Source organism: Bos indicus x Bos taurus, chromosome 14 (genome assembly GCF_003369695.1).
Source record: "Bos indicus x Bos taurus breed Angus x Brahman F1 hybrid chromosome 14, Bos_hybrid_MaternalHap_v2.0, whole genome shotgun sequence".
Taxonomy (NCBI): Eukaryota; Metazoa; Chordata; class Mammalia; order Artiodactyla; family Bovidae; genus Bos; species Bos indicus x Bos taurus.
In genome coordinates, this window is record NC_040089.1 from 3,388,491 (window position 1) to 3,414,359 (window position 25,869).

The 25,869-nt window shown below is 52.6% G+C and overlaps 1 protein-coding gene across 3 annotated transcripts in view; it reads left to right on the forward strand.

Moving 5' to 3' along the window:
* Positions 1-25,869, forward strand: part of TRAPPC9 (trafficking protein particle complex 9) — a 389,597-nt gene that overhangs the window by 239,973 nt on the left and 123,755 nt on the right. For all 3 annotated transcript variants that reach the window (XM_027560766.1, XM_027560765.1, XM_027560768.1), the window contains one exon: positions 5,887-5,997. In XM_027560766.1, the coding sequence (XP_027416567.1) occupies positions 5,887-5,997 (111 nt within the window). The remainder of the gene's footprint in view (positions 1-5,886; positions 5,998-25,869) is intronic.

Here is a 25,869-nt window from a genome sequence, read left to right on the forward strand (position 1 = left end):
GGGAGAAAGGAGAAAAAAGAACAAGCCCAGAGGACCTCCTCTCCCACCCTTTCATGATGTTCAGAGGAACTTGGATTTCAGATCTCCTTCCCAAATCCACCTTCTATAATTTACTTTTCAGACCATTAGATAGCTGCTGCCTGCCTTGTATGTAGGATTTATAGTTGGATTCAGTAGGGGTGACAGGGGATGGGTTATTTGTGCTTACTCCATCTTTTCCAGAATAAGAACTCCTCATGTTTTTAAAAAGCATAAACCAATTCACGTCAGTCATCTGCTCAAGTCAAGTCATCCTGAGCTTTTTGCATGACCTTTACTCTGGCATTAATTTGGCACCTCTCTGCTCTTGGCTCATTCTGTCCGTTGATTCCACCCTGCTCTAAGATTTGGCCTTAACTGCCTTCTCTGGAAAGCACTCCTCCAAGACCTGCAGACGATCGCCTTCTTACTGTGTGGGTCTGAAGTGAAATGCTATTTCAGAGAGGCCCTCCTTCGCCCTTACCTCTGAGGTCAGTTGTTGTCTCTATTTATGATTTCTGGTTGCTGTTCAGTTGCTAAGTCGTGTCTGACTCTTGCGACCCCATGGGCTGTCACCTGCCATTCTCCTCTGTCCGTGGGATTTCCCGGGTGAGAGTGCTCTTCGTAGCTCGGTTGGTGGAGTCTGCCGGCAGTGCAGGAGACCCGGGTTCAACCCCTGGGTCGGGAAGATCCCCTGGAGAAGGGAATGGCCACACACTCCAGTGTTCTTGCCTGGAGAATCCCACGGACAGAGGAGCCTGGTGGGCCACAGTCTATGGGGTTGCAAGAGTCGGACACGACTGAGCGACTAAGCACACACCCAGCACAATACTGGAGTGGGTTTTCATTTCCTTCTCCAGGGGACCTTCCTGACCCAGGGATCAAACACACATTTCCTGCATTGGCATGCAGGTTCTTTACCACTGAGCCACCTGGGAAGCCCAAGATTTCAGGAGATGCACTTAATTAAAAAAAAAAATTGTTATCATGCGTGTCTTGTTCTCTGCCTCAAGTCCTAGCCCACGTCCCACACTAGCCATCTCTGTGGCAGCCAGATTTATGCAGGGTGACTTGACGGCACCTCAGCTTCACTCTGCTGGGTAGCTCTTGATTTCTGGAATGTTCTGAGGGTCTTCTCTGAGGCTGAAGCATGGGTGCTCACCCTGCCCAGGGCCTGCAGCGAGTGTGGGGTATTGACTCTTTGCAGGGAAGCCTGAGCTGGGCGGTGGGGGCTGCTCGACAAGTAACCCCTGTCCTCCGCTGACCTGCTCCCCTCGGTGTCCCCTCCCCAGACGCCCACTCCCACCCCACCCTCTTCTCAGTCTCAGCTTCCTGGGCGGTGGGGGCCCAGGCTGAGGCAACATTCTAAGTGACTTTAAAAAGATCTCTTAGAAAACACGTTAAGTGTAAGCAACATGTACAGAAAGGCTAAAGCAGAGACATCACTTTGCCAACAAAGGTGCGTCTAGTCAAAGTTCTGGTTTTCCCTGTAGTCATGTATGAATGTGAGGGTTGGACTATAAAGAAGGCTGAGTGCCAAAGAATTGACGTTTTCGAACTTTGGTGCTGGAAAAGAAGACTCTTGAGAGTCCCTTGGACTGCACAGAGATCCAACCAGTCAGTCGTAAAGGAAATCAGTCCTGAATACTCATTGGAAGGACTGATGCTGAAGCTGAAGCTATACTACTTTGGCCACCTGATGCGAAGAGCCGACTCATTGGAAAAGACCCTGATCTGGGAAAGACTGAGGGCAAGAGGAGAAAGGGGTGACAGAGGATGAGATGATTGGATGGCATCACTGACTCAGTGGACCTGAGTTTGAGCACACTCTGGGAGATTGTGAAGGACAGGGAAGCCTGGAGTGCTGCAGTCCATAGGATCACAGAGTTGGACATGACTTAGCTACTGAATGACAGCAAAGGGGATAATCACCAACCACACAGGTTTGTCAAAGCTTTACATTTTGCTGTATTTGCTTCTGTTTTTCTAATTTAAAGAAAGAAAAATGAAACTGTTAAAGCTGTGCATGCTCCTCTGTGACCCTATTCTCTTTCTCCCTCACGGAGAGTGACTGCTACCATCCAGTTGACTATTATCAGCAGTACCGAGTAATTTTAAGTATTTTAAACTTGATATAAATGTATACTGTAATTACCTCCTGCCATGAGCTGTTCGCTCAGCCTTGTTAACGTGAGACCTAGCCTGCAGTGAGGTCTGGAGTTCTTAATTCATCCTCACTTACATATGTATATGCTTCCAGTGTGTGGCTGTTACAGATTTACTTACTGTTACTTTACATTCGTGGATCTGCTTCTGGGTTGGTTTTCCTTTCCTGATGTGTTTATCTCTCCTCCACTGCTGTGGGCCTTCATTATTACAGCTTTATGGCAGTTCTTGATATCTGGCTGGTCAGATCCCTTCCAAAACCTTTCTCGTTGTTGTTTCACATGTTCTCGGCCTTTGATCTTATATATGGATTTTAGAAGCAGTGTATCAAGTTTGACCAAAACCAGAACTCTGTTGAGATTTTTTACTGAGTTGCATTAAATTTGTATAAACCAGGAAAGAAGTGTGTGCGTGCTGAGTTGCTTTAGTCGCGTCTGATTCTTTGTGACCCTGTGAACTGTAGCCTGCCAGTCTGTGCCATCCATGGGATTTTGCAGGCAAGACTACTGGAATGGAAAAGGAATGAGTCCTTTAAAAATACCAAGCTTTCCTACTCTTGAACATAAAACATCTCTTTAATGTCATTCCATAAAACTTTAGAATTTTTTCCATTAATGTCCTGTATACATTTTGTTAGAGTTATCCCTAGGTGCATTGCTATTGTGGATATATTTTTTAAAAAATGTATTCTATTATTGTTTTCAGTTGATATATAGGAATACTATTATTGATTTTGTGTGTGGATATATGTCTTAAATCTGTATTCAGCAACCTTTTTGAACCCATTTTTCCTTATTTTATGAAATATGACTAAATTTTTTTTTTCACTTTTAATTCCCCTTATCTTTCCCGGCTTACTCCCCCTCATAGGAATTTGGGGTCCGTGAAAGCGGAGACCCTGCTTCTCTTGTTGATTTCCGTATCCCAAGTGCTTAGAATAGCACCTGACACGGGACAGGGACTCAGTAGGTATTTATATGAACTAAAAAGTAGAGCTGTCCTTCTCGTGGACAGTGGAAATGGTGCATCCTCAGTCTGTAGACGTGGCCGCGCCCGTGTTGCTCGCTGTGTGGGCCGTGCTGCTCTTTCTGCCTGGCAGCCTCATCCGGCCCTCGACTGCACTTCAGCTTCCTCTCAGCTGCTGGGCCTTTGCTGCCCAACCCCTCTCCCCGTGCCCTGACCAGGCAGATGGATCTAAAGCTCTGCTCTGATCTCAGTTCTTCCAGGTAGCTTTCCTGGGCTTCCTTGTACTCCAGAAAGATGGATTCAGAAAAATGAACAGCAAACCAACAAACAAAGGAAAAATAAAACCAAAAAGCACACAAGAGTTAACAGTGAATTATACACTCAAGCCCCAGGTTAAAGCTTAAGAGAATCATCCACAGTGATACAGGAAGATACACGGAGTAAGTGACATGGTGGTGGAACACAGCACTGTGGCAGTTTGGGAAAGGGAATTAATTTATGAGTAAAAGATAGAAAACGAAGATCCACCAACATCTCTTACTGCCAACAGTTAGGAGGAACAGAAACCCTGGATCAAGCCGCCCCCGCAATCAGACACTGAGTCAGAAAAAAACAGAGGCCAAAAAAAGTGTTATATTCTGACATCCATCATTTCTGTGCAGTTATATCTAACAACTATATTCTACAAGTGAAAACAACACAGATTTGAGTCTTCTCTTTTCTGCTTAAAAAGAAAAATAATCACTTGAGTTTTCCACCTCTGATAAATGTTTTATGAATTCCCCTTTCTGATGAAAGATTTTGCTGTGATTAAAGATTTCATGAAGTTATGACAAGGGTGGAATAGATCTTCATTCTCGAAAGCGCAATTTTCCTGTGGGCTGAGTGAAGAGCCCTCTCGTAGGCAGCTGTCAGAGCTCATGAAATTTTTCCAAGTGCTGCACCTCTGGGAGGACATCCCCACCCAACAGAACCCACAACCAACTGCAGCCACGTCGGGTGACATCTGCTGGTGCACGGCTGGAGGATCCAGCCGCTGCTGCCCTTCTTCCCGTGAGAGTAGCTGCACGCAGTTGGTGTGTGTTTTGAAAATGTGGTGTTTCACCCGTGCCAGGTGACCTTTGAGTGATGCCAGTCTCTGTGTGTGTGTGTGTGAACCGCTGGGCAAGTCACGGCGCCCTCGCCACCTCAGTTCCCTTCTCTGGGAAGGACGGAGGTCGCGGCCTGGACAGGAACACGCGTCTTGGTCTGCTGTGAGCTCTGCAGGATTTCCAGCTCCAGGTGTGGACGGTCTCAGCCACCCGCCAGCATCTCTTGCCATCTCCTGAGCCGCCCTCCCCTCTCCCCTCAGTGGGTCTCGGGAGGATGACCTCCCCGGGCTCTTGTACGAGATAACCACGTGCGGGCAGCCCGGCACCTGTGGCTGTGCGTCCTGTCTCCCCTTCGCTTAACCACCAGCGAAACCTTACATCACCACACTTGGAGAAGCACCTCTAAGAGTTCCGATGCCCTTTGGAAGGTCACATGTTGAAGAAAGGCTCAGCTGAAAATGACCCGGAGCACAGATCCTTTTCCGAGTCTTCTCTTTTTTTCCTTCTGTGAAAATCCAGCTGCCCTTTTCCTCCAGGAGGGAGAACGGCCCAGCCTCTGTTGCTGGCTACCCTATCTGCTCCTGTCTCGGGCCTGGGTGTCCCGGATTCCATGAGCGGATGCTTCTCGATCAGCTGTCACACGCCAGCTGTGACACTTGGCATTTGAGATGCTGTGTTAGTTTTAAGCAAGCATTCGACCATAACGGGGCCCTGACAAATGGAAGCCAACACAAACCGCAGCGTGCGTGGCTGGACTTCTCTTTTACGCATGTAGCTAGTGAGCATGTACCGTCATTTCCCAGACCCCCAGGCCCCACCCGACCCCCCCATACCATGGTGATTGTCCCCATTGTCCCCGAAAGCCCTGAGCTTTCTGGGTCCTGCTCCTCCCTGAGTGGGAAGGAAGCGAGTCAGTAGACGGAAGGGAGACATCATCCCCTTCCAGGGCTCGTCATCTTATTTGGGATGGGAAGTCTCTAGAAGCCGATTACTTGGTGGACCTTCATCCAGTGGCCACCCCCCTCGGGGCCTAGGGTGGTCGGCACCTGGTTTCTGCAGCTTTACCATCTGTAGTAGTGAAAGCAGGAAGGTTTCAGGTGGGTGGTGAGTGACCTCATGGTGTCATCCACAGTTCTGGAGGGACTGAGGGACGGTCCCCGTGAGGACTCTTGGTCAATGTGTGTGCAGCGTGGACATGGTTCTCTGTGGACATGGCTCTCTGTGTACCCCTGCTCAGTACCCAACCTGGCACCCACAGAAATCCCGGACCATGACGCTGTGGTCGTTTATTGACCACCACCATATGCCGAGTGCTTTCCCGTTGGGTCAGGCGTCCTGGTGGTCATGTGTGAGGCTTGGAGAACTCAAGGTCCCTTCCCAAGGTCACCTGATGTGTAAAGGGCACAGGTGGGTTATAAGCATGTGCCCCAGGATCAAGGAGGCCTCCTGTGCAGACCCACTGTGTAGAATTCACAGTCAGTTCAGAATGAGTCTTCTCCGTAAGCCTTTGTGTCTGGGGGGCACGATGTTTTGATAAACCGCACCTCTGACGTGCCCCAGAACCGTCAGATCTTTGGGGAGGGGAGGCAGAGTCGCTGTGCTCTTTGTCAGAAGATGCTGACCTGGGCTCTGTCTCTCGCCGCAGCACCCGGCAATGCCACCTGCTCCTGGACGTCTTCAACGCCACGGAGCACGAGCTGAGCGTCCGCGCCCGGAGCGACCAGGAGCTCATCCTGCACGCAGGCGAGTGCCAGCGGTAAGTGTCCCCCGGGCCCCCAGCCCTGCTGTCACCACCCGTGGGGGAGCAGAGTCAGGCTGGCCCCTGAGACCCTGGGGCTGGGCAGTCTGGTCCCCCTCTCAGAGACACTGTGGTCCTTATTCAGGTTCAGGGAAAGGACGGGAGTGGTCGTAAGGTCAAGGGAGAGCCGGCCGATGTCCATCAAGCACCATGTCTAAGGACACCCAGACTCTGGGCAAGACCTTTCACTTTCAAATCCTTAGGAGAGCTGTATCGGGGGCACTGGGTGTCGATCTCAGGGATGTATATCAGCATCACTGGGAAGCTCCTCGGAGGACTTAATGCTGCAGCAGCCAGGCCAGGCTCAGGCCTTTGGGAGAGAGGCACCGCCACCCAAGCTCAGCCCACGGAGGCCAGTTTCTTACAAAAGTAAACGTGCACATACTCCACCTAGCTATCCCAACGCTAGTTGTTCAAGAAAAGTTAAAAAAAAAAAAATATGTTTACAAAAGACCTGTAAAGAATGTCCCAAGCCAAAAGCTAGAAAGAGCTTGGGTGTCCATATCCTTGGAGCAGGACTACCCAATGGTGGCATTTCCCTGGTGCAATATTACTCAGCAGGCAAAACCAGCGCACTCCTGACACAGCACCACAGTCGGGGTCAGGAAGCTCATGCTGAGCGCAGGTGCCTGACCCAGCATGGTTCCAGGCATCTGAGACCCCGGGACCAGCAAGACTCTGCTGAGATGACGGTAAAAGCAGAGCGTTGCTTCCGGAGAAGACGGGGTGGGCTTTGACCAGGAAGGGGCGCAGGGCATAGTCTGGGTGATGGTCGTGTTGTGTGACTCGATATTTGGGTGTGGGTTACACAGGTGTTTTGCCATTGTTAAGATTTAGCCAATGTGCACTTAAGATTTGTGCGTCCCACCGTTAAGTTGGTTTTGTATCAAAAGGAAAACTGTCGGCACGCGTGGAACTCTGTTGCTCGGAGGACTTGGGTGGTGTCTCGCGATAGCTGCGCTAGTCTCGGGAATGCCTAAAAAGTTAGATTCCCGGCAGAGGGCTGGGCAGGCGGACGGGGTGAGCTGATCAGAGTGAAGTGTTAGTTACGGGATATGTCATACAATGGGTGGAGAATGTTCTCTGAGGAATTCTTTCAACTCATAAGAAAACACTGGGAAGAAACGAGCAAACGAACGAGCAGCGGAGCCTGACGCTCCTCATCCCACCTCCCTTCCTCTTCCTCCTGTGGGGGTCTCCGTGTCTCCAGGACGTGGCATCGTCACGCCACCCTTCACTACCGCGTCATCCTGTTTATTTACGGCCCCAGGAAGCACTGTTTTCAGAGGCGTCTGTTGATGACGTAAGTGGTTGCGCGTCGTGTATCTCTTTCTGTGTGCCCTTTAGTTGCTCTCGACAGCGTCATGCTTTGGAGCTGAGGTCCCGCCCTCCGACGGGTCCCGCCCTCCGACGGCGCCTTGTGCCCGGTTCCCACGAGCGCCCGTTCAGCCATCTCGTGCTGATCCACACGAGGTCGCTCCCAGGGTGCGGCCGTCTGATGCCCCCATTGATGACCCAGGAATGCCCAGTCGTGTTCGCCCTCCGGGGCTGGTAGTCGGGAGGGCTTTACCGCCTAACCCTCGGAAGGAAGGACCCGCCCCGCCCGACAGCTCCTGTTCTCAGGGGTTCTTGCCGTGTGGCTGCGTGCGGGGACCAGGTGCTGCTGTGTGGAGGCTGTGGCGGTGAATGCTCTGGCTCTGGGGCGTAAGTACAGCTCTTTCCTGGGGCGCTGCCCCATCCTTGGGGTCAAGGCCACCAGCAGCCGCCTGGGCCACGTGCTGGTCTCCAAGTGGGGCAGGAGACCGTCTGCCTCGTCTAGACCTTTAGATGCGACCTGAGATCCCAGAGGGCACCATTCAGGTCGTCTTACGACACCAATAATAAGATCTGCTTTTAAAAAATGTACAGATCGCCTAGCCTGTTCTAAGGTTGACTCACGCCTGGCGGCGCCGGAAGTCTCAGCACTGTTAACGAGCCCATTCACAAACCAGCACAGTTCGTTCTTGTGCTTCCGGCTTCTTCCTTGTTAAGCTTTGTGCTTAAGTTCTCATTTCTCAATGCTCCTAACTCACACATTCTTTATTCATTCATAAAATATTCATTCAATAAATATCAGTGCTTCCAGAACATGCTCCGTGGAGCCTGCATCGGGATGAGTAAGTCAGGACCCTCCCTGGCCGGGGAATGATGACAGCTTGGCGAGGGTCTCGGGCAGCTGGGCTGTTTGGGGGTGGGGTACAACCAAGCTCACGATGCCCTGTCTGTCTGGGGAGTCAGCTTGCCCCGGACCCACCAGCCCATGGGCGTCCTGTGTTGGCGGGACGCAGGAGTCCCCGTGCCCCCTCTCTAGAACTCTCCAGCCTTGCCTGATTCTGACACGTGCTCCGTCTCCATGGAGGGGTCCCGGGCCATTGGTCTGATGGAGCTGGTCTGGGGGAGGAAGCAGTGGTGGGTGGACCTTGCCTGGCAGCCGTGGGACACCCTGAGACTGAGCTGCGGTCCTCGTCCCTCCAGGCTGTATCTCCTCAGAGCCCCATACTCCCCCCATCCCCTGGAGTCCTGAGCTCAACCCTCGCCAGGCTCTTCCTGCGTCGTGCAGAGCCAGCTCCAGCACAGCTCAGCGTCCTCGGGCACTGACGCATGCTGCCCTTGGACAGGCTCGGCCACCCTGGGGTGGGCAGGGCAGGCCACCCGGCCCCCAGTGGTGAGTGGTCCTCAGACTCTGGTGTGATCGTTGAGCGTGGCACAGCCTCCCCTTCAGCAAGAAGCTGCCCCTGAAAGCCGCGTAGCCGTGAAGCTGCCCTTGGTGGAGCCCTGGCATCCTGGGGCACCTGGGGCATTGCACAGGAGAGGGGCCAGCTCCAGTTGGGGTGTGGGGGTGCCTGGGTCTCTCCCTTCTGGGTAGGAAGGTGTGTGCAGGACAAGCGTAACGCGTCCTCTGGAGTGCGGAGTGCAGTGTCCGAGCCCCGGCTGTTTGGAGCAGTTTCGGTGCTCTGTCCTCTTAGTACCCTCTCGCGAGAATGTCTGTCCACGGGTTACAGACAAGCAGGCTGAATCAGATCAGAGGGGACTCAGGTCTGCCTGACCCCGCGGCCGAGCGCTAGGATGGCTGCAGGAGTAAGGGAGCGGGTTTTGTCCCTGTGTCCTCCTTCTCTCTGTGCAGCCTTAGGCAAGCCGTGAGCCGCACTAATCCACTGTCCCATCCAGGCGGGGAGGAGGGCCGGGGAGGGGCCATCTGGGCTCCGACTTCCAGGGTGTTCAGGGATTCAAGCGTTTCCTGAGTGTCCGGTGAGGGGCATGAGGGACTGCCTCATAGGCTGAATATTTGAGCTTCTAAACTGGAAATAACACTCTTAATCCCTGTATTTCTTAGAGAGATCTCTTTTCATCGTGTCATTTAAAAGACAGCATTCCAGCAAACGGATGGACAAGTACCTTTCACCTTCCTCATCTCTTCCTGGGAAAGGTCCTTTGGAAATCAGTGACTCATCTCTGCTTCTGTGGCCTGGTTGATACATTAATTCTGTAATTAAGGGCCATTTGTTCACCTCACTTCCGCCTGACACGATTTGTGATGCTTGGTCTGCACCGATTACATTTCCTGGGGCTCCACGAAATTGGTCATGACCTTGAGAGTGTCCTCAGGACTTGGAGCTAGGTAGGTGCCTGTAGTAACGTTCACTTCTCCCTGAGGGGTGTTGGAAAGAGGATCCCATTTTCTCAGGCACCCTTGCCTTCTGTCCTCACGCTCAGGGCTCAGGCACTGTGCTTGTCTCTGCCTCCTGTGAGCGCGGTCACGGCCATGCTGGTGGTGGCAGCTGGAGCCCAGAGCTTCCCAGTTGACCTCTCCTCGGGAGTCACCTACTCCTCTTTACGCTGTATCCCCAGGCCTGGGCGTCCCTCCGCCTCCAGTTTCAAAAGATGGCCAGAAACCATGGAACGCTTTCTGACTGAAACATCGTAGACTTCCTTAAGAAAATACAGTGTCCCCAGCAGCAAATTTACTGGAAGAATTAAGATATGATAATTATTGTGTTTTTGTTTAATTATCAAACCATTAAAATTAAATTTCATGACAACCCTCGTTTACTCATAAATCTATTTACCATGGCAGATGTTTTCTCAGCTCCCTCCCCAACCCCCCATCACGTCCCACCCTCCCTTGCAGGGAACCTCCGCCTGCTCAGCAGCCCGGCATCGGCTGGTCTGGGCATCGCCTCCCTGGGGGCCCCACCGCTGTGTCTCTGGGAACAGATGAGCCCGTCACATGTCTGGACAGCACACCACGTGGGTCCTAGAGCGGCTTTCCTGCCAAAGGGGCGGAAGAAACCCAGCAGGGTCCCCTGGGCCACTTCAGTGATGGAGCTGCAGGGAAGGGGCGTGTCCTTATTCTTTCTTTTAGTGGGAAACTTTCCTGTGGACACTTTGAACATATGCAGAAGGTGGCCATAAGAGGACCTCTCACCCTGCTTCTACACCAGGGACTCATGGGCAGTCTTCCCTGTCTCTTCCTCATCAGCTTCCCCATGTTCTTGTGTTATTTTGAAGCAGATTCAAGGCAACCTCTTATTTCATCTGTAAACATTTTAATTGTCAGCACTGGAGCACTTTTTAAAACCCTAACTGCAATGACTTGGACTGTGAAGAAAGCTGAGTGCCGAAGAATTGATGCTTTTGAACTGTGGTATTGGAGAAGACTCTTGAGAGTCCCTTGGACTGCAAGGAGATCCAACCAGTCCATTCTGAAGGAGATCAGCCCTGGGATTTCTTTGGAAGGAATGATGCTAAAGCTGAAACTCCAGTACTTTGGCCACCTCATGCGAGGAGTTGACTCATTGGAAAAGACTCTGATGCTGGGCGGGATTGGGGGCAGGAGAAGGGGACGACAGAGGATGAGATGGCTGGATGGCATCACTGACTCGATGGACGTGAGTTTGGGTGAACTCCTTGAGATGGTGATGGACAGGGAGGCCTGGCGTGCTGGGATTCATGGGGTCGCAAAGAGTCGGACACGACTGAGTGACTCAACTGAACTGAACTGAATGCCATACCATGTTTTAAAATGAACATCGTCAACCTTGGAGCCTTTTTTAAAAAACGTAACTGCAGTGCCGCCCCATGTTTAAAGACAAACAGTTCCTTCATACGAATGCGTACATTTCTAGTGACCTTGGTGTCATTTGCTTTTTAAACCTGCAATCAGAATTCACGAGGTCCATTAGCGTCCAGTCCGTTTTGAGTCTGTAGGTCCCTGTGCACCTCTCTCTCTCACTGTCCATGGGCCACATCAGGGCCCCCAGGTGGGGACGTGGCCGCTTGGGTGCCTCTGGTGGTGGTGATCTTGCTCCTGTGACTGACTTCTTTTTCTTTATTCCTCATTAAATCGGTAGTAAGCTCTAGAGGTTTCATCATATTCCATGTTTTTTTTTTTTTTTGCAAAGAATCTCCATCAGAAGGCATTGGTGTCTGGCTTATCTGCTTTCTGTGATGGAACCATTATTATTAGATCTTTTTCTCTTATCTCACCTTGCACCCCACACGCATGCCTTTTCATCCCCAGCAGATCAGTCAACATTAAGAAAACTCACTGACTCTTTTTCATAAGCTCAGGATGAAACACATAAGCATTTTCTGTCTGGGGTTTGGAAAGTGACCAGATGAAGAAGTGCAGCGTTTTCTGTGTCTGTGTCTCTGTGCTCTAAGTCACCCCGCTCGTCGGATAATTAAGGCTCAGCAGCTGCTCAGGCAGACACATCGGGGGAACGCTGGTGCCGTTTGGGGCTCTCAGCGGCCCGGCGGGATGGGGAAGCCTTGCTGCCGCCTCTGGGAGCTGGCGTGGCCCTGGACCTGAGTGGCTTGGGGTCTGGCAGGACCAGGCTGCAGCCCCCAGGGGCGAGGCAGCGTCCTGGATGTCCACGGGAGCTGACGGGAGTGGAGGGAGTCCGGATCAGCCGGAGCAGCGTCTGTGTGTGTTTGCTGTACTCTGTGCTGCCCCCTCCAAAACCAACGGAAGCTGGTCACTGTTTGTGTTTTTCCAGGGCAAGGCTTATTTTTCCCATCCGATTAACAGCTCACTGGAGCTTAGGATGGGAGAGGTGGGTGTTTCCTGTGCTCAAGTGCGGAGGGAGGTGGGAGTGGACTCGTCTGGGCCGGAACTTAGTGGACCTTGGATGCCAGGGTGGAAGGAAATGAGTCTTAGTACATTTTTAACGATGGACACATTTGAAGATGTCTGTGTCATTTGGGCTTTCCAGTTTTAACCTGCAGGACAAATGACAGCTTTACTGCTGGCTCAAAATCCTCCTGTGCGAGTCACGGTCAAAGCCACGTCTGTCCTTGGAGGGGAAGGGATGGTCACAAGAGAGTTCAAGGCACGAGAGTGTCAGATTGACCTTTTAGGAAGTATCTGGAAGAGGTGGTGGCTGGTGAGAGTCTGGGTGTGGGCAGGTGTCTGAGCTAGGGTTTGCACCAGGTCGTAGGAGGCCTGCTGCCGTGAGCACCCCCAACCCTGCGCCCTCTGCCGGCTCCATGGGTGGTTCTGCCTGTGAGTCGAGAGCTTCCGTCCTCTCCAGGCACTGGAGATGCAGGTGTTACAGGACAATGGCTCAGAGAACCCAGAGGGTGTTGGGAGGGAAAGGCCAGTCAGTGACTAGACAATCAAATAGGTCAAGGGCAAGGCTGAATGCTAGACCAGTGCAGAGGGGGCACCAGAGGAGGGTCAGAGCAGCCAACGGGAACCCGAGAGGTGGGGGGAGTCGGGTCACGGGGCAAAGGCTGCGAGTCTCTCAGTTGAGTGTAAAGAGAAGAGCACGTGCGCACGCCGTCTGTGCCCCCACCCCCCAGACCGGCTCCTCACCGGGGGCTGTTTATTTGTTTCCTGCTTGCTGCCGTGTGTTCTGTGGGTGTGGACCAAGGTAGAAGGAAGTGTATCCATCACTGCAAAGTCCCCTGGGCTCCCCTGTTCATCCCTCCCTCCCCGCTGACCCCTGGTAACCAGTGGTCCTCTTCCTGCCTCCTTAGTTTTGCCTCTTCCAGAAGGTCACAGACTGGGGAGCATACAGGATGTCGCCTTTTTGAGCTGACTTCTGTTGTTTAGTGACAACGCGCTGAAGGTTCTTCCTCCACGTGTTTTCATGGCTTGATAGCTCATTTCTTTTTAGCACTGAGTGTCCATGAGCAGGGTTTTGTGTGGACATAAGTTTTCAGCTCCTTTGGGTGGATACCAAGAAGCATGACTGATGAGCATATACGGTTAAGAGTGTTTATTTTTGCCAGAATTGTTGTGCATTTTTAAAAGCCAAAAACAAAGCACCCCTTTCTGCCTCTTTCATCACCCAGTTCCCAATTGATGTTCTATAGAAGAAGGGAAAAAAGAGAAAGAGGAAGTGCTGGAGGGAAACAGCACAGGGCCTGGCGGGGGCTTGGGGCGCCCTGCTGTGTTTGGGAGGGCCCCTCTGGACCGGCCTGCGCATCTGCTCCTCATCCTGGGAGCTTCGGGCTTCCCTGCCCCCCTGCTGCTTCTCCACGTGTCCTCTGCATCTCGTGCTGTGACAGCCCTATTCCCTGGCATGTCTGTCTGCCCTGGGAGCCACCTCTGGGCGGGGGTCACGTTCTCATTGTCACCCTGCTGGCTCCCCGCCTAGGGCCTAGGAACTGAATTGGATCACTTTCTGTATCATTCAGTTTAGGCTGTTTCTCTGCAGTAACAAAAGACCTTGAATCTTAGTTGTTTAGTAAACAGAAAGGTTTGTTCCTGGTTCAGGTTCTGTGAGCACCACAGTTTAGCTTTGCTCCATTTTGCTTTCACTCGTGAGCCATGTGCTGGTTTGGAGGAGAGAAATAGGGAAAGGGACAGGCCACACGGCAGCTGGGGAGCTCTCTGCTTGGATGTGGCCCGTGTCTCTTCTGCATATTGCGTTAGTCAAGCGAGTCACAGGACAGCCTGGAGTAAAAGAGGGATTGGTGGGCAGTGCTGCAGGAAGGGCGCTGAGATGTGGACGGGGCTGCGGTCCAAGTATGTCCTCGGTGTCTAAGGGGAATGACCGCGCTTCTTTGTCTTCATCTTTGATTTCTGCTGTCTGTAAAAGATGGCTGCTTTTGTCCCATATGAACGTATAACGTGACAGTTGACTCTGCATTTTTTGTTCTCCACATCGTTTCAGAAGGTGTTACCAGAATCCCCATCATGTCCTAAGCGCCACACTGGTGCCTTGCGGGAAGGGGCACACAGACATACCCACGCCGCCTGGCGTGATGCGCATGTGTGCTCGGCGTGGAAATAAACCCCTGGTTGTCTCAGTCGGGCTTAACTGGGCAGCTGTGGTCAGACTCAGGCCACTGGCTGAGAGCCCAGCCTCTGCGCTCAGGCTTCGGGAACACGGGGACCAGAAAGGGATGGGTGTGTGACACCTGGCGGGCGCTGGGCATCACACTGCCAGCCTTACACACTTGCTTATGGAGCCGCAGCAGCCTGCAGTGAGGGCACCCCGAGTCCATCTGATAAAGAGGGGGCTGAAACCATGGCCGCCCTGTCCCCCGTTGGAGAAGTTCGGGCAGGTAGGGCCAGAGGCCTCGCATGTCCTGCCCTACGCGCAGGCGTCCAGTGAGGACTGGATGCGGGGCACCTGGTGTCTGGTCTGCTGCTCTGGCGTCACCTGGCACGACCTCGCCCCGTGTTCAGCTCCCCTCTAGGACGAGATGGTCAAGCCAGGGGCCGCATCCCTCTGCCCTGGAACCCTCGCCTCTTAATGCGGAGCCTGGCCTGGAGGGAGTGCTCCTGTGTATTGGCCAGAGTCAGCCTCTTATTAGCATCCTGTTCAGTTCATTCGTTTTTTGTTTTTTTTTTTCTTTCTCCTAGAATTGATATGTTCCAGGGACCTTTTTCTCTTTAAAAATGTCCATCCAGGAGAACTCAGGCTGTCGTGCTGGGAGGCCCCCAGGACGCTGGGCAGCCTTGCTTCCTTCGTGGCTGTGTGACAGTGGTTAGGTTAGAGGAAATTTTTTCATTTCCAATTAATCATTTTCCATGAACCTGTTCTGCATTCGGCACGCAGCAGGCTCCCTGCTTAGCATGTAGCTGCCTCGCTCCCCCCTGGACTCCTCTCTCTTTTCTGTAAGTGATTGCATTGTTTGTGTTTGCACCGTGTGTTTTGGAGATGCTTCTGGAAGAAGGAGCAGAGATTCTGGTTGCTGAATGCTAATGGACACCTTGTGAGGGGCAGGGGGCACAGCTCCTGGAGATCAGGAGGCCAAGCTGCTTTGCTCTGGGAACCTTTGTTTTTGATGAGTAGTTCTGACAATAAAAAATCTGTGGAGGCACTGTCTCTGCTAAATGGGACCTGAGGCCCACCTTGTTAGCTCATGTTCCGCAGCTCTGGACCTGAGAGGCGTGTGCCTGTCCCAGTCTGTTCAGAGGAGACGGGGCGCGGAGGACCTGATGTCTCTCCAGGTGTTTTGCCCGAGAAAAGCAATTTTCCACAGTATCACGTGGGGGAGAATCTGCAAACTCAGGGAGCAGAACAGGCTAGCATTGGCAGCTGCGGAAGGCGTGTTTCAGACCACACAGGAGTGTTCTTAACTGCCCTTTGTACAGGCCCTGTGCCGGGTGCTGAGGGTCTGCAGACGAAAAAGCCGTATGCTCTGAGCAACTGAACTGAGAGTCACAGAGGGTGCAGGAGGGAGCCCTCCAGGGAACAAAGACAGACAGACTGACAGTCCTGTCCCCTGGGCAGCTCAGTGCAGATGCAGCCTGCAGTGAGGGGTGTGGAGCAGAGGCTGTGAGCGCCCCGCCCTGCGCCGCTGGGATCAGCATAACCCAAAGCGTTCTGTGCTCCGTCCTGGGGAGGAAGCCCGTCACTGTTCGGATAGTGTCATGGACGGCTTTCCTCTGCCTCCTTCTCTGAGTCATCTTCTCAAGTGCGCCTATTAATAGCACTAGGGGCAGAGTTCCTTGGTAGAAGTGTCTAAGTATTTTAGAGAAATTAAAAATCTAGCCTCTGTCAAACATTGTTTTTCCCCAGAATTTGCTGAGTGCCTGAAGTTACACAGTCTTGCCTTGTTTGTTTGGTTTTTTTCCCCTTATTTAATCTCTTAGTGTTTTCTTAAATACTCTTAGTATTCTTTTGGAGATGCAGTTCTTCTGAGTATTTGTAATGATTGTTGTGAAAAATACCTCTTAACAAACTTTGGAACCTGGAAGTTGGAAGGGGGCACTCTGAGATCCTCAGAGCCCTGACCCCTCCACGCAGGTGGGGACCGGGAGGCCTCCGAGAAGGCACCGTGGCCTCTCCGCAGTCTCACCGCCACCTGCAGGGAGAGACAGGCGGGCTCCCGCCTCTAGGTCCCAGGGCCCCGGGTTCCTGAGGGGCGTGGAGCCGGGGTGTCTGACAGAGAGAGAGTGCCACAGAGTCAAGTGTGGGCTGGTGCTCCGCCCTCTCCCCGGGGAACGAATTTCTCCCTTCTGTCCTCCTGGGGAGCGTGTCCACCCTCCCAGGCTGGTCCAGACGTCCTCTCTGCTGGAGGCTGGCCGACCCTCGAGACACTTCCTCCTCCTCCGTGTCCCGCGGTTCTCAGCACCGGGCCGCTGTTACAGTCCACTGCTCTGGGACCAGGTCCGCGGGTGTCTCTCCCCAGCAGGTGGCGACTCTGGGCGCCACGCCTTCCTCGTCGTCCCTCTTCCCCCAGGGCCCAGTGCAGGACCAGGTGGTTAACAAGGGTGGGGGGCAGAGACGTCCATGTTCCAGTCCCCGGGACCTGGACACGTGTTTGCTTATGTGGCGGAAGGAACTCTGTGGATGTGTTGCATTAAAGACCCTGAGATGGGGAGATGACCTCGGTGTCTTTGGGCCACCATAATGAAGTACAGCAGGCTAGAGGGCTTGGAAACAATAGAAGTTTCTCGTAGTCCTGGAGGCTGCAGTCTGAGCTCAGCTGTTGGTCCGGGGGTTTGCACCCAGGCCTCTGTGCCTCCGCTGCCTGCCCTTGCCCTGCACCTGGAGCTTCCCGGTGCTCCTGTCAGTCCTTACGTTGCTGGAGGGGGTGCCTTACCAAGTGGGCTTTGGGGGCACTGGTCAGAGTCAGCTTTTGTCCCATGTCCTCCTTGTTCCGGGGAGGGCAGGACTCCCTGTGGTCCATGGGGAGCATCTGGAGGAATGGGTCCTAGTCCTGTGGGTGCCCCGCCCTCCCGTGTCTGATCTCCTCCCTGAAGTGCCAGGGTGTCTGTGAACATCAAGGCACCACGTGCTGCAGCCTCAATGCAGGGCCGTTTGAGATCCTGTAACAAAGAGCACTGAAAGCTTCCGAGCCAGGGAGCGAGTGCCTCCTGGGAAGCTGTCCGGATGAAAATAAATCTCAACTGCAGAGTGAGGGCGAGCACAAGGGTGTTTATGTCTGTGTTATTTTTAGAAACTGGAATGTCCGACAGTAGGGCGTGATTAGTGAATTACGGTACGTTTGTATAATTGACAGTCATGCAGCCATCACAGATTGTGTTTCTGTAGAATTTGTAATGCTGAGCTCCGTTGTCACAATGAGGATTGTGATGCCAGCAGACTTGGGCAGGGGAGACAGGCTCCCTAGATGAGCGTGAAGGCAGCGCCCTGCCTGGAGTGGGAGGCCCTGGGGCCTGGCTCTGCGAGGCTGGGACGTCCCTGAGCTGCTGCTGAGACCTGGGCTTGGGAGGGGGCCGGGCCAGGTTCTTGCCAAGGCTCTTGGGCCATCCACAGCTCACAGCCGTCCAGGGCTGTGGGCCCTCCGGCCCTGGTCACTGTCCCTGACCCCCTGGCTCTGTGTCTGCCTGCTCACCACAGGGTGGACACTCATCGATGCCTCCAGAGGCTGGGAGGATCTGGAGTCCGTGACCTGGGATCAGGAGTGAGCACCCCCCACCAGACCCAGTCCTGCCATGCGGACAGTGTCCACTGCTTCATGGGTGGAGGTGGTGGGGTGTAAGCTGGGGTCTGTAACGTGACACACGGAGCGTGCAGATCAACGGACAGACGTGAGACTGGCTCGTAAGGCCACGTGACTGGAGGGAACTGCTGCAGTGCTCACAGGAAGAGAATCGCGGGGGAATCTTCTGCGTTTCTTGTTTTTATGTGCGCTTGGTATTATTATTTGAAATATGTACAGGTTTTTTTTTTTTTTTTTTTTTGCGTTTCTTGGCCAGGTGTGTTTCAGCTTTCTGAAGCCGTGGTGTTCACCTGTCCGTGTTTCTTGTTCTGTGTGTCCATTTGGATGTGCTCTTTGCCCACAAGGAGTGCAGTGTCATCTCTGGGGACACGGTGGCCTCATCTTTCTCTGGGGTGGATTTGGACTTGACACTTTGGACCCTCACCTCATCTCCCATTGCCGACCTGGGCACCTCCCAGAGTTCGCTGTCCCTCCAGGGCCCCCTGTACCGAGGGAGTCTTTGTTAGAGGTGCAGACGGCCTGTTCCCAACCACAAAAGAAAATCAAGTGAGAAGCATCTTTGGGGTCAGTGCTCCCTTGAGGGAAGGCTGCAGTGCTGAGATGATCACTGGGTGCAGCTGTCGAGCTCGCTTTTTCACTGCACTTATTCCCTCTTGGCAGCTGTAGAGTCCTTTTCAGTTACTTCTGCTCAGCCACCAAAGCCGCCTCCAGCATCCCAGTAAGAGTGTTGACCGGCTTCCTGTGTGTCATCTCCTGAGGCAACGAGGATGGGTTAGCTGACGGGCGGCTCCCAGCAGCCCCTTTGGGGCATGTAGGTAGCTTTCTTGAGTGGTCTCCGGGCAGCCCTCCAGCTGGTGGCTGGCACCCTGCCTCACCTTTCGCTGCTGCACTGGCCTTTGGGTTATCCTCTGTCTCCAGCTTTCTTCCCAGACAGAGTGCTCATCTTTAGGCTCCTTCCTTCTGTTGACTTCACAGGACGCTCCTCCACGCAGTCTGCCCTCCCATTTCAGGATCGTCATGTAGATATGCCATTGGTTTCCCACGTGAAATACTTGAAGCAAGCCTCTCCGCCTGTGCAGGGAAGTCTAAACACCTTCGTGTGCTCACAGACTCTCCACCTTCCTTCCCTCCTGCTGGTAGGGGTGGGTTGAGGCCAGATGTTGGGTGATGGGGTGGAAGGGTCCCCCGGCTTTGTCTCTCACATCGTCTTCCTTGATTCGTTCCTCGTTGGGTTGGAAGAGGAGAACTTGCCAGATGGGCAGGGCCGTGGACGCAGATGCTCAGAGGGCAGAGTGTGAAGTGGGAACGTGAACGTAAATGTCACGTGTTGTTTCCACTGCCGCTGCCCTTGGGTGGCTGTGGAGTGGGGCCCTGGAGCCTCTGACCGCAGGTGACAGAGCCAGTGCTGCGGCAGCCCTGCGGGCCTACGCCTGATCAATGCCTGCGCGGCTCAGAAAGCCCTTGGGCCTGCGCCTGATCAGTGCCTGCGCGGCTCAGAAAGCCCTTGGGCCTGCGCCTGACTCAGTGCCTGCGCGGCTCAGAAAGCCCGCGGGCCTGCGCCTGACTCAGTGCCCGCGCGGCTCAGAAAGCCCGCGGGCCTGCGCCTGATCGGTGCCTGCGTGGCTCAGAAAGCCGATAAGGCGAAGATACGTTGAAAAGACGCAGGAAGAGAGGTGGGCTTCCTGAACCCCTGTGGGTCTTTGGGGATTTGAAAACAGAATTCAGCCTTGCGGAAGATCGATTCAGCTAGAAAAATCTTTCAGGGATTTTTATTGGCTTCATGTTGAAAATGCCACAACCATTAAAATATGAAAAGCAGAAAGTCCTTAACAATGTGGAATTGGCAACTAGGCGCAAAAAAGAAATTCCAGAAAGAAAATGATAAAGCGGGAGCCAGGCCCCCACCTCACACCGCCTGAGCAGAGCAAAGCTGCCCACCTTGATCCAGTGGTTCCTCCACGGAAATCCTATGAGAACAGCAAAAAGGGCCGGTCATTTCACACAGCCCGCTTTCACGGGAAGGCCCTTAGATGCTTGATCACTTGAGACATGGAGTGTTCCCTCACAGTACATTTTGGAGCCAAAGGAGAAATAAAACAGTTGAGCAAAGTATGTCTCCCAGACTGACCTCTCCTCCCTCCCTGCAGCCTCTTTTTAAAAGCTTTGTATTTTATATCGGAGTATAGCCCGCTAACAGTCATGTGGTAGTTTCAGGTGAACAACAGAGACTCAGCCATGCAAATCCATGCAGCCATTCTCCCCCGAACTCCCCTCCCACCCAGGCTGCCCAGCAGCATCGAGCAGAGTTCCCTGTGCTCTACAGCACGACCTTATCGGTTGTCCATTGTAAATATCACGCTGAGTACATGTTCATCCCAGACTCCCTCACTGTCCCTTCCCCTCGTCCTTCTCCCCTCACCCCTGGAACCGTAAGTTCATTCTCTAAAGTCTGTTAGTTTCTTTCTGCTTTGTAAGTGCACTTGTACCATTTCTGTTTGGATTCCACGTACGAGGGGTGTCATTCGGTATTCCTCCTCCTCTGCCTGACGTCACTCAGTGCGCGCTCTTTTGCATTCTTTTCCGTTACGGTTTATCATAGAATACTGACTGCGGCTCCCTGTGCTGTGCAGTCGGACCTTGTCGTTTATCCATCCTGTATATGATAGTTTGCACCTGCTCGTCTCAAACTTCCACTCCTTCCCTGCCCCCTGCCCTTGGCAACCTCCAGCCTCTGGATACAGGTGAGGAGGAGAATCCCCTTTTCTCAGGGTCCCAGGACAGAGGCCAATAAAACATGGTCTCTACACTCAGAGGACTGCGAGAGGGAGATGGACAGGCGGACAGGTGACTGCCACTCTGTGCTCACTGCTCTCTTTGGGGGACATATCCCGGAAGCTGGAGGATGAGCCCAGCCTGGAAGGAGGCCTGGCAGAGGTGCCACCGGGGCTGGGCACCGAGCGTGGACGGCTCTCACAGCTCGGTGCAGCTCGGCGGGCAGCGGGGAGGGATGTGCCAGGGGCCAGGCAGGAGCAGCCACAGGGGCAGGGGGCGAGCAGGATGCCTGGGGGTGCCGCGGGGACCCTCACGAGCCTCCCAGGCCCCTTGCTGGGCAGGCCTGCCCCGTCCACACTGGGCCTGTGGGTGGGATGAGGGTAGGAGAGGGTAGGAGAGGCCCCTACCCTGAGGCTGGTGTGCATGCCCACGGCTGTCCGTCCATCCCACGTCACCCCAACCGTGTGGGGTGGCCCCTGGCCAGCCCAGCGCTCACACATTCTGATTCCACATCCGTCTGATCACATCTAATAACTGTTCATGTGGTAACGCCAACATGCTTTCAAATCCTAAACCCTAGGACCGTGAAGAAACCTCTTAAGTTCAGAGGGGGTGACAACGATGCCCCAGGAGGCAGGGTCACAGTGAGGGGCGGGCTGTGGGCGGTGGCCGCTGCACGGACTCCACCTCTGTGGGGAGCTGGGAGGAGACAGGAGGCAGGAGGGGGCTGGCCATCTGCCACTGGCCCACAGGGGCCTGCAGGACGTGGCCCATGCGGCCTGATCATTTGACTTGTCGAGAGATTCAGACACTCGACTGAATATCCAAAATGTTCCTGTATTTCAAACAGTGACTTGAGATTTTTTAAGAGGAGGCAGGCCAGATGTGTCTGTGAGCTGGGCGAGGCCGGCCAGCCCTCTGCGGACTCCCGGGCGGGTCTCTTGGCTGGCATGCGACCTCCTTGGTGGATCCGCCCTGGCACTGGGTCTCGTTACTGACCGGAAGTCTCTCATCTGAACAGCTCTTCCAGCCGAGCTTTTCTTAACTCATCTCCTCTCCACCTCTCTCTGCATCGACACAAATTACTGGACAGTGAAATGGGAAAGAAACTGAAGCTAAAATTTATTTTAATTGGGGAACTTCTGCCATTATCCCTTCCAACCACCATTATCATCTTCATCATCTTCCTTTTACAGTTTCATGCCGTGCAAACCTCATAGTGCCAGATGGGAGGAAATGAAGCATCATGATGAAACGGGAAAATAAATAAAAATGCGAATGAATCAGACGATGCCCAAGGAGAGCCCGGACTCAGAGGAGCTGCCGGCCTGTGTTCAGGCGAGCCGGGGAGCCGTGCCCAGCTGTGCCGTGGCACATGGCCAGTGGGGACGTGGCAGGATCGCACTCCAGCCAGGCCCCCCATGCCCAGGGCAGGGGACACAGTTCCCTTGTCGCCCAGGAGGCCACACTGCCCAGAGGGAGTGTGGGCACCTTGGCAAGGCCACAACTTGGCAAGGCTGCCCTAGCCTTATAGCTCCAGGGAGCCTCTCCCTCCAGGCTGTAGGGTGCTTTAGGCACTTGCTCCCAAGCCACATCCCTGGAGGCCGCCTCCCAGCAGAGGAGTCAGGCTGAAGGAGTTCGGACAGGGCCGAGGCTGTGGCTGCCCCCATGCACACACTGCAGCGTGTTCACGGCAAGTGAAGGGGCCCTGGGGAGACGCTTCCCATCCCCATGCTCACCAGGAGATGACAGACACGGGCCTCCCATCACTGGCTTTCTGGCAGGCCCAGCCACTCGGCAGGAGAACAGCTGATGAGAACATCCCTGTGGGCCTCGCCCCAGGAGCAGTGCAGCAGGGTGCAGAGGCCAGCACAGTGCCTGGAGTGGGGTGCAGTGGGGTGTGCTATCAGTGTGTCCCCAGGGAGGGGCGGGGCATCCCCGTGCCCCTCAGCCCTTCTTAGGGCTGCCAGCTGAGACAGGGCAGGCCTGGGACCCCCCATGATGGGACCCCAGGGATAGAGACCTGGCAGGTGAAGATCATCAGGCTGGTAGTCCCAGCTGTGGCCAAGTAGGACTACCTCAGTGACAGTCACAGGGCAGAGCAGCCAGGCAGACAGCAGACGTGGGCAGAATGCGGCTCTGCAGTGCCAGGCTCGACTCTGGCCACCTGGGCTCAGGGCCCGGGTGTCTCTGCCCCACCTGGGCTCAGGGCCCGGGTGTCTCTGCCCCACCTGGGCTCAGGGCCTGGGTTTGTCATACCCTCAGCAAACAACGACAAAAGACTACAGAGAAATACCCATTTAAATCACTATTAGTTTCTCATCATAAACTGTGGAAGCCAGAACCCATGCTGAACAATACTTTTAAAGTACAGAGAGGGAAGAGCTGTCAGCTGAAGTTCTTATAGCCAGTGAAAACATCCTTCAGGATGAAGGCGAAATAAAAACATTTCGATGAAGGAAAACTAAGAAACTGCCACCTCTTCTTCAAGAAATGCTTCAGCAAATTCTTCAGGTTAAAGGCAGACAGAGCCAGGTGGAACTGGTTATTCAGGTAAAAGTGAGCACCACCAGAAATCCTAAACACTTGGGCAAACATTACGTACTTTTTTCTCTTCTTTCTTTTAAATACATAGGAATTCTTTTTAAAAAATTTAAAAATATGTGGTTAACAATGTATATGAGTTTAATATGTTTGACAAGAACAGCAGGAAGAATAGAGGTGGGGCAAGTGAAGCCACGTGAGTTCATTTTATATGAAATGATATGATCTTTTAAGTAGATTATAAAAAATTAAAATTATATTTTAATCCCTTAGGTTACACTAAAAAATGTAAAGGAATGTAGGTAAAATGCCAACAGGTCAATTTAACTTACATATGTGGTGTGTGCATATATAGAGAGAGAGAAAGCACAAGAGAAAGATAATAGCCAGAGACTGTTACAAGAGACAAAAAAGCAAAATTCAAGTGTATTTGGTCTAGAAGGGATGCAGTTTATGTAGGTGGGCTCAAATGAATGAACTTGAAAGCCTCCCCTGCAAACAGTGCGCTTACATTACCATAGTGGAGTGGTTGTATAACTATCGCTCAGTCCAGTTCAGTCGCTCAGTCGTGTCTGACTCTTTGCGACCCCATGAATCGCAGCACGCCAGGCCTCCCTGTCCATCACCAACTCCCGGAGTTCACTCAGACCCACGTCCATTGAGTCAGTGAGTCCATCCAGCCATCTCATCCTCTGTCGTCCCCTTCTCCTCCTGCCCCCAATCCCTCCCAGCATCAGAGTCTTTTCCAATGAGTCAACTCTTCGCATGAGGTGGCCAAAGTACTGGAGTTTCAGCTTCAGCATCATTCCTTCCAAAGAAATCCCAGGGCTGATCTCCTTCAGAATGGACTCGTTGGATCTCCTTGCAGTCCAAGGGACTCTCAAGAGTCTTCTCTAACACCACAGTTCAAAAGCATCAATTCTTCGGTGCTCAGCTTTCTTCACAGTCCAACTCTCACATCCATACATGACCACTGGAAAAACCATAGCCTTGACTAGACGAACCTTTGTTGGCAAAGTAATGTCTCTGCTTTTGAATATGCTATCTAGGTTGGTCATAACTTTCCTTCCAAGGAGTAAGTGTCTTTTAATTTCATGGCTGCAGTCACCATCTGCAGTGATTTTGGAGGCCCCAAAAATAAAGTCTGACATTGTTTCCACTGTTTCCCCATCTATTTCCCATGAAGTGATGGGACCAGATGCCCTGATCTTCATTTTCTGAATGTTGGGTTTTAAGCCAACTTTTTCACTCTCCTCTTAAATACCCTTCAAGATGGAGTATTACCAAAGATAAAGAAGGAAGTCCGTGATGACGAAGCAGTCAGTCCATGAGCAGGGCATTGTCATCGTAAGTGTGTGGGTGTGTAATAACAGAGCTTCAAAGTACACAAGACAAAACCTACCTTCAACTGGAAGTGGTTACAGATAATTCCATAGTCATAACTGGGCATTTTAAGATCTTTCAGAAGTGATGAAAGTATTAGACCAAAAAACAAAAAAATTTAGTAAAGAAGTGAGTGGCACAGAGCTATCCACCACCTAACTGTATTTAGAGGACACTGCAGCAAACAGCTTCAGCATACACACCCTTTCCAAGTGTACAGCTGCGTTCACCAAGGTGAACTGTATGTTGGGCCGCAGAAGCAAGACATGGTATATTCGAAATGACTGAAATCACACAGAGAATCTGTGTGTATTAGACTCTAGTTAATGGTATATGTGTCAAGGTTTTTAGGGGAAAGTATACTGATGTTTGCAATTTACTTTAAAATGCATGAACAGAACATGAATTAATAGGTGGGTAAATACATAAATATGTTAATGATATGCAATAAAACAAATATAGCTAACTATTAATAGTAGGTGGTGGGTTTACCAGTCCTTATTGTAAAATTTTTTAACTTTACTATATGTTTGAAAATGTTCATAGTAACAATGGGAAAAAAATTCCATTATTTTTTAAATGGAAGTCTCAGAATACTTAAGACACCACTGTACATTGTAAATATCTTAGAGGGGGAATTGGCTATGTATTCAGTAATATTTCCCCAACTTATCCATCCCAGGAAACCCCCTACCCCATACCCTTTTAAGGAAGATCTCAAGGAAACAGAAATCCAAGAATCTATTGGTATAGCAGAATGGACCCAACCAAAATTTGCATCAGATAGCCCTGATCCGAGGTGGCTCAGTGGTGAAGACCTGGCCTGCCAATGCAGGAGACGTGAGTTCAGTCCCTGGGTCCGGAAGATCCCCCAGAGAAGGAAATGGGAACCCACTCCAGTATCCTTACCTGGGGAATTCCATGGACAGAGGAGCCTGGTGGGCTATAGTCCCCGTAGTTGCAAAAGGGTCAGACACGACTTAGCGACTAAACAACAGCAACAACACAATAAGACGTTTATTCTAATCTCTCTGATTCCTCGCTGTGCAATTCCTGTATCTTTCTGTTCCAGCACCTGTAGAATGGGGCCGATAGTTGCATCTGCTTGAGGGATTATTTGGCGATTAAATGGGACCAGAGGTGTGGAAACCCTCCCTCGGTGTCTGGCATCTTGTCGGCAGTGGGTAATTGCTAGTGACGGCCTCCTTCCCCCCTGACCCG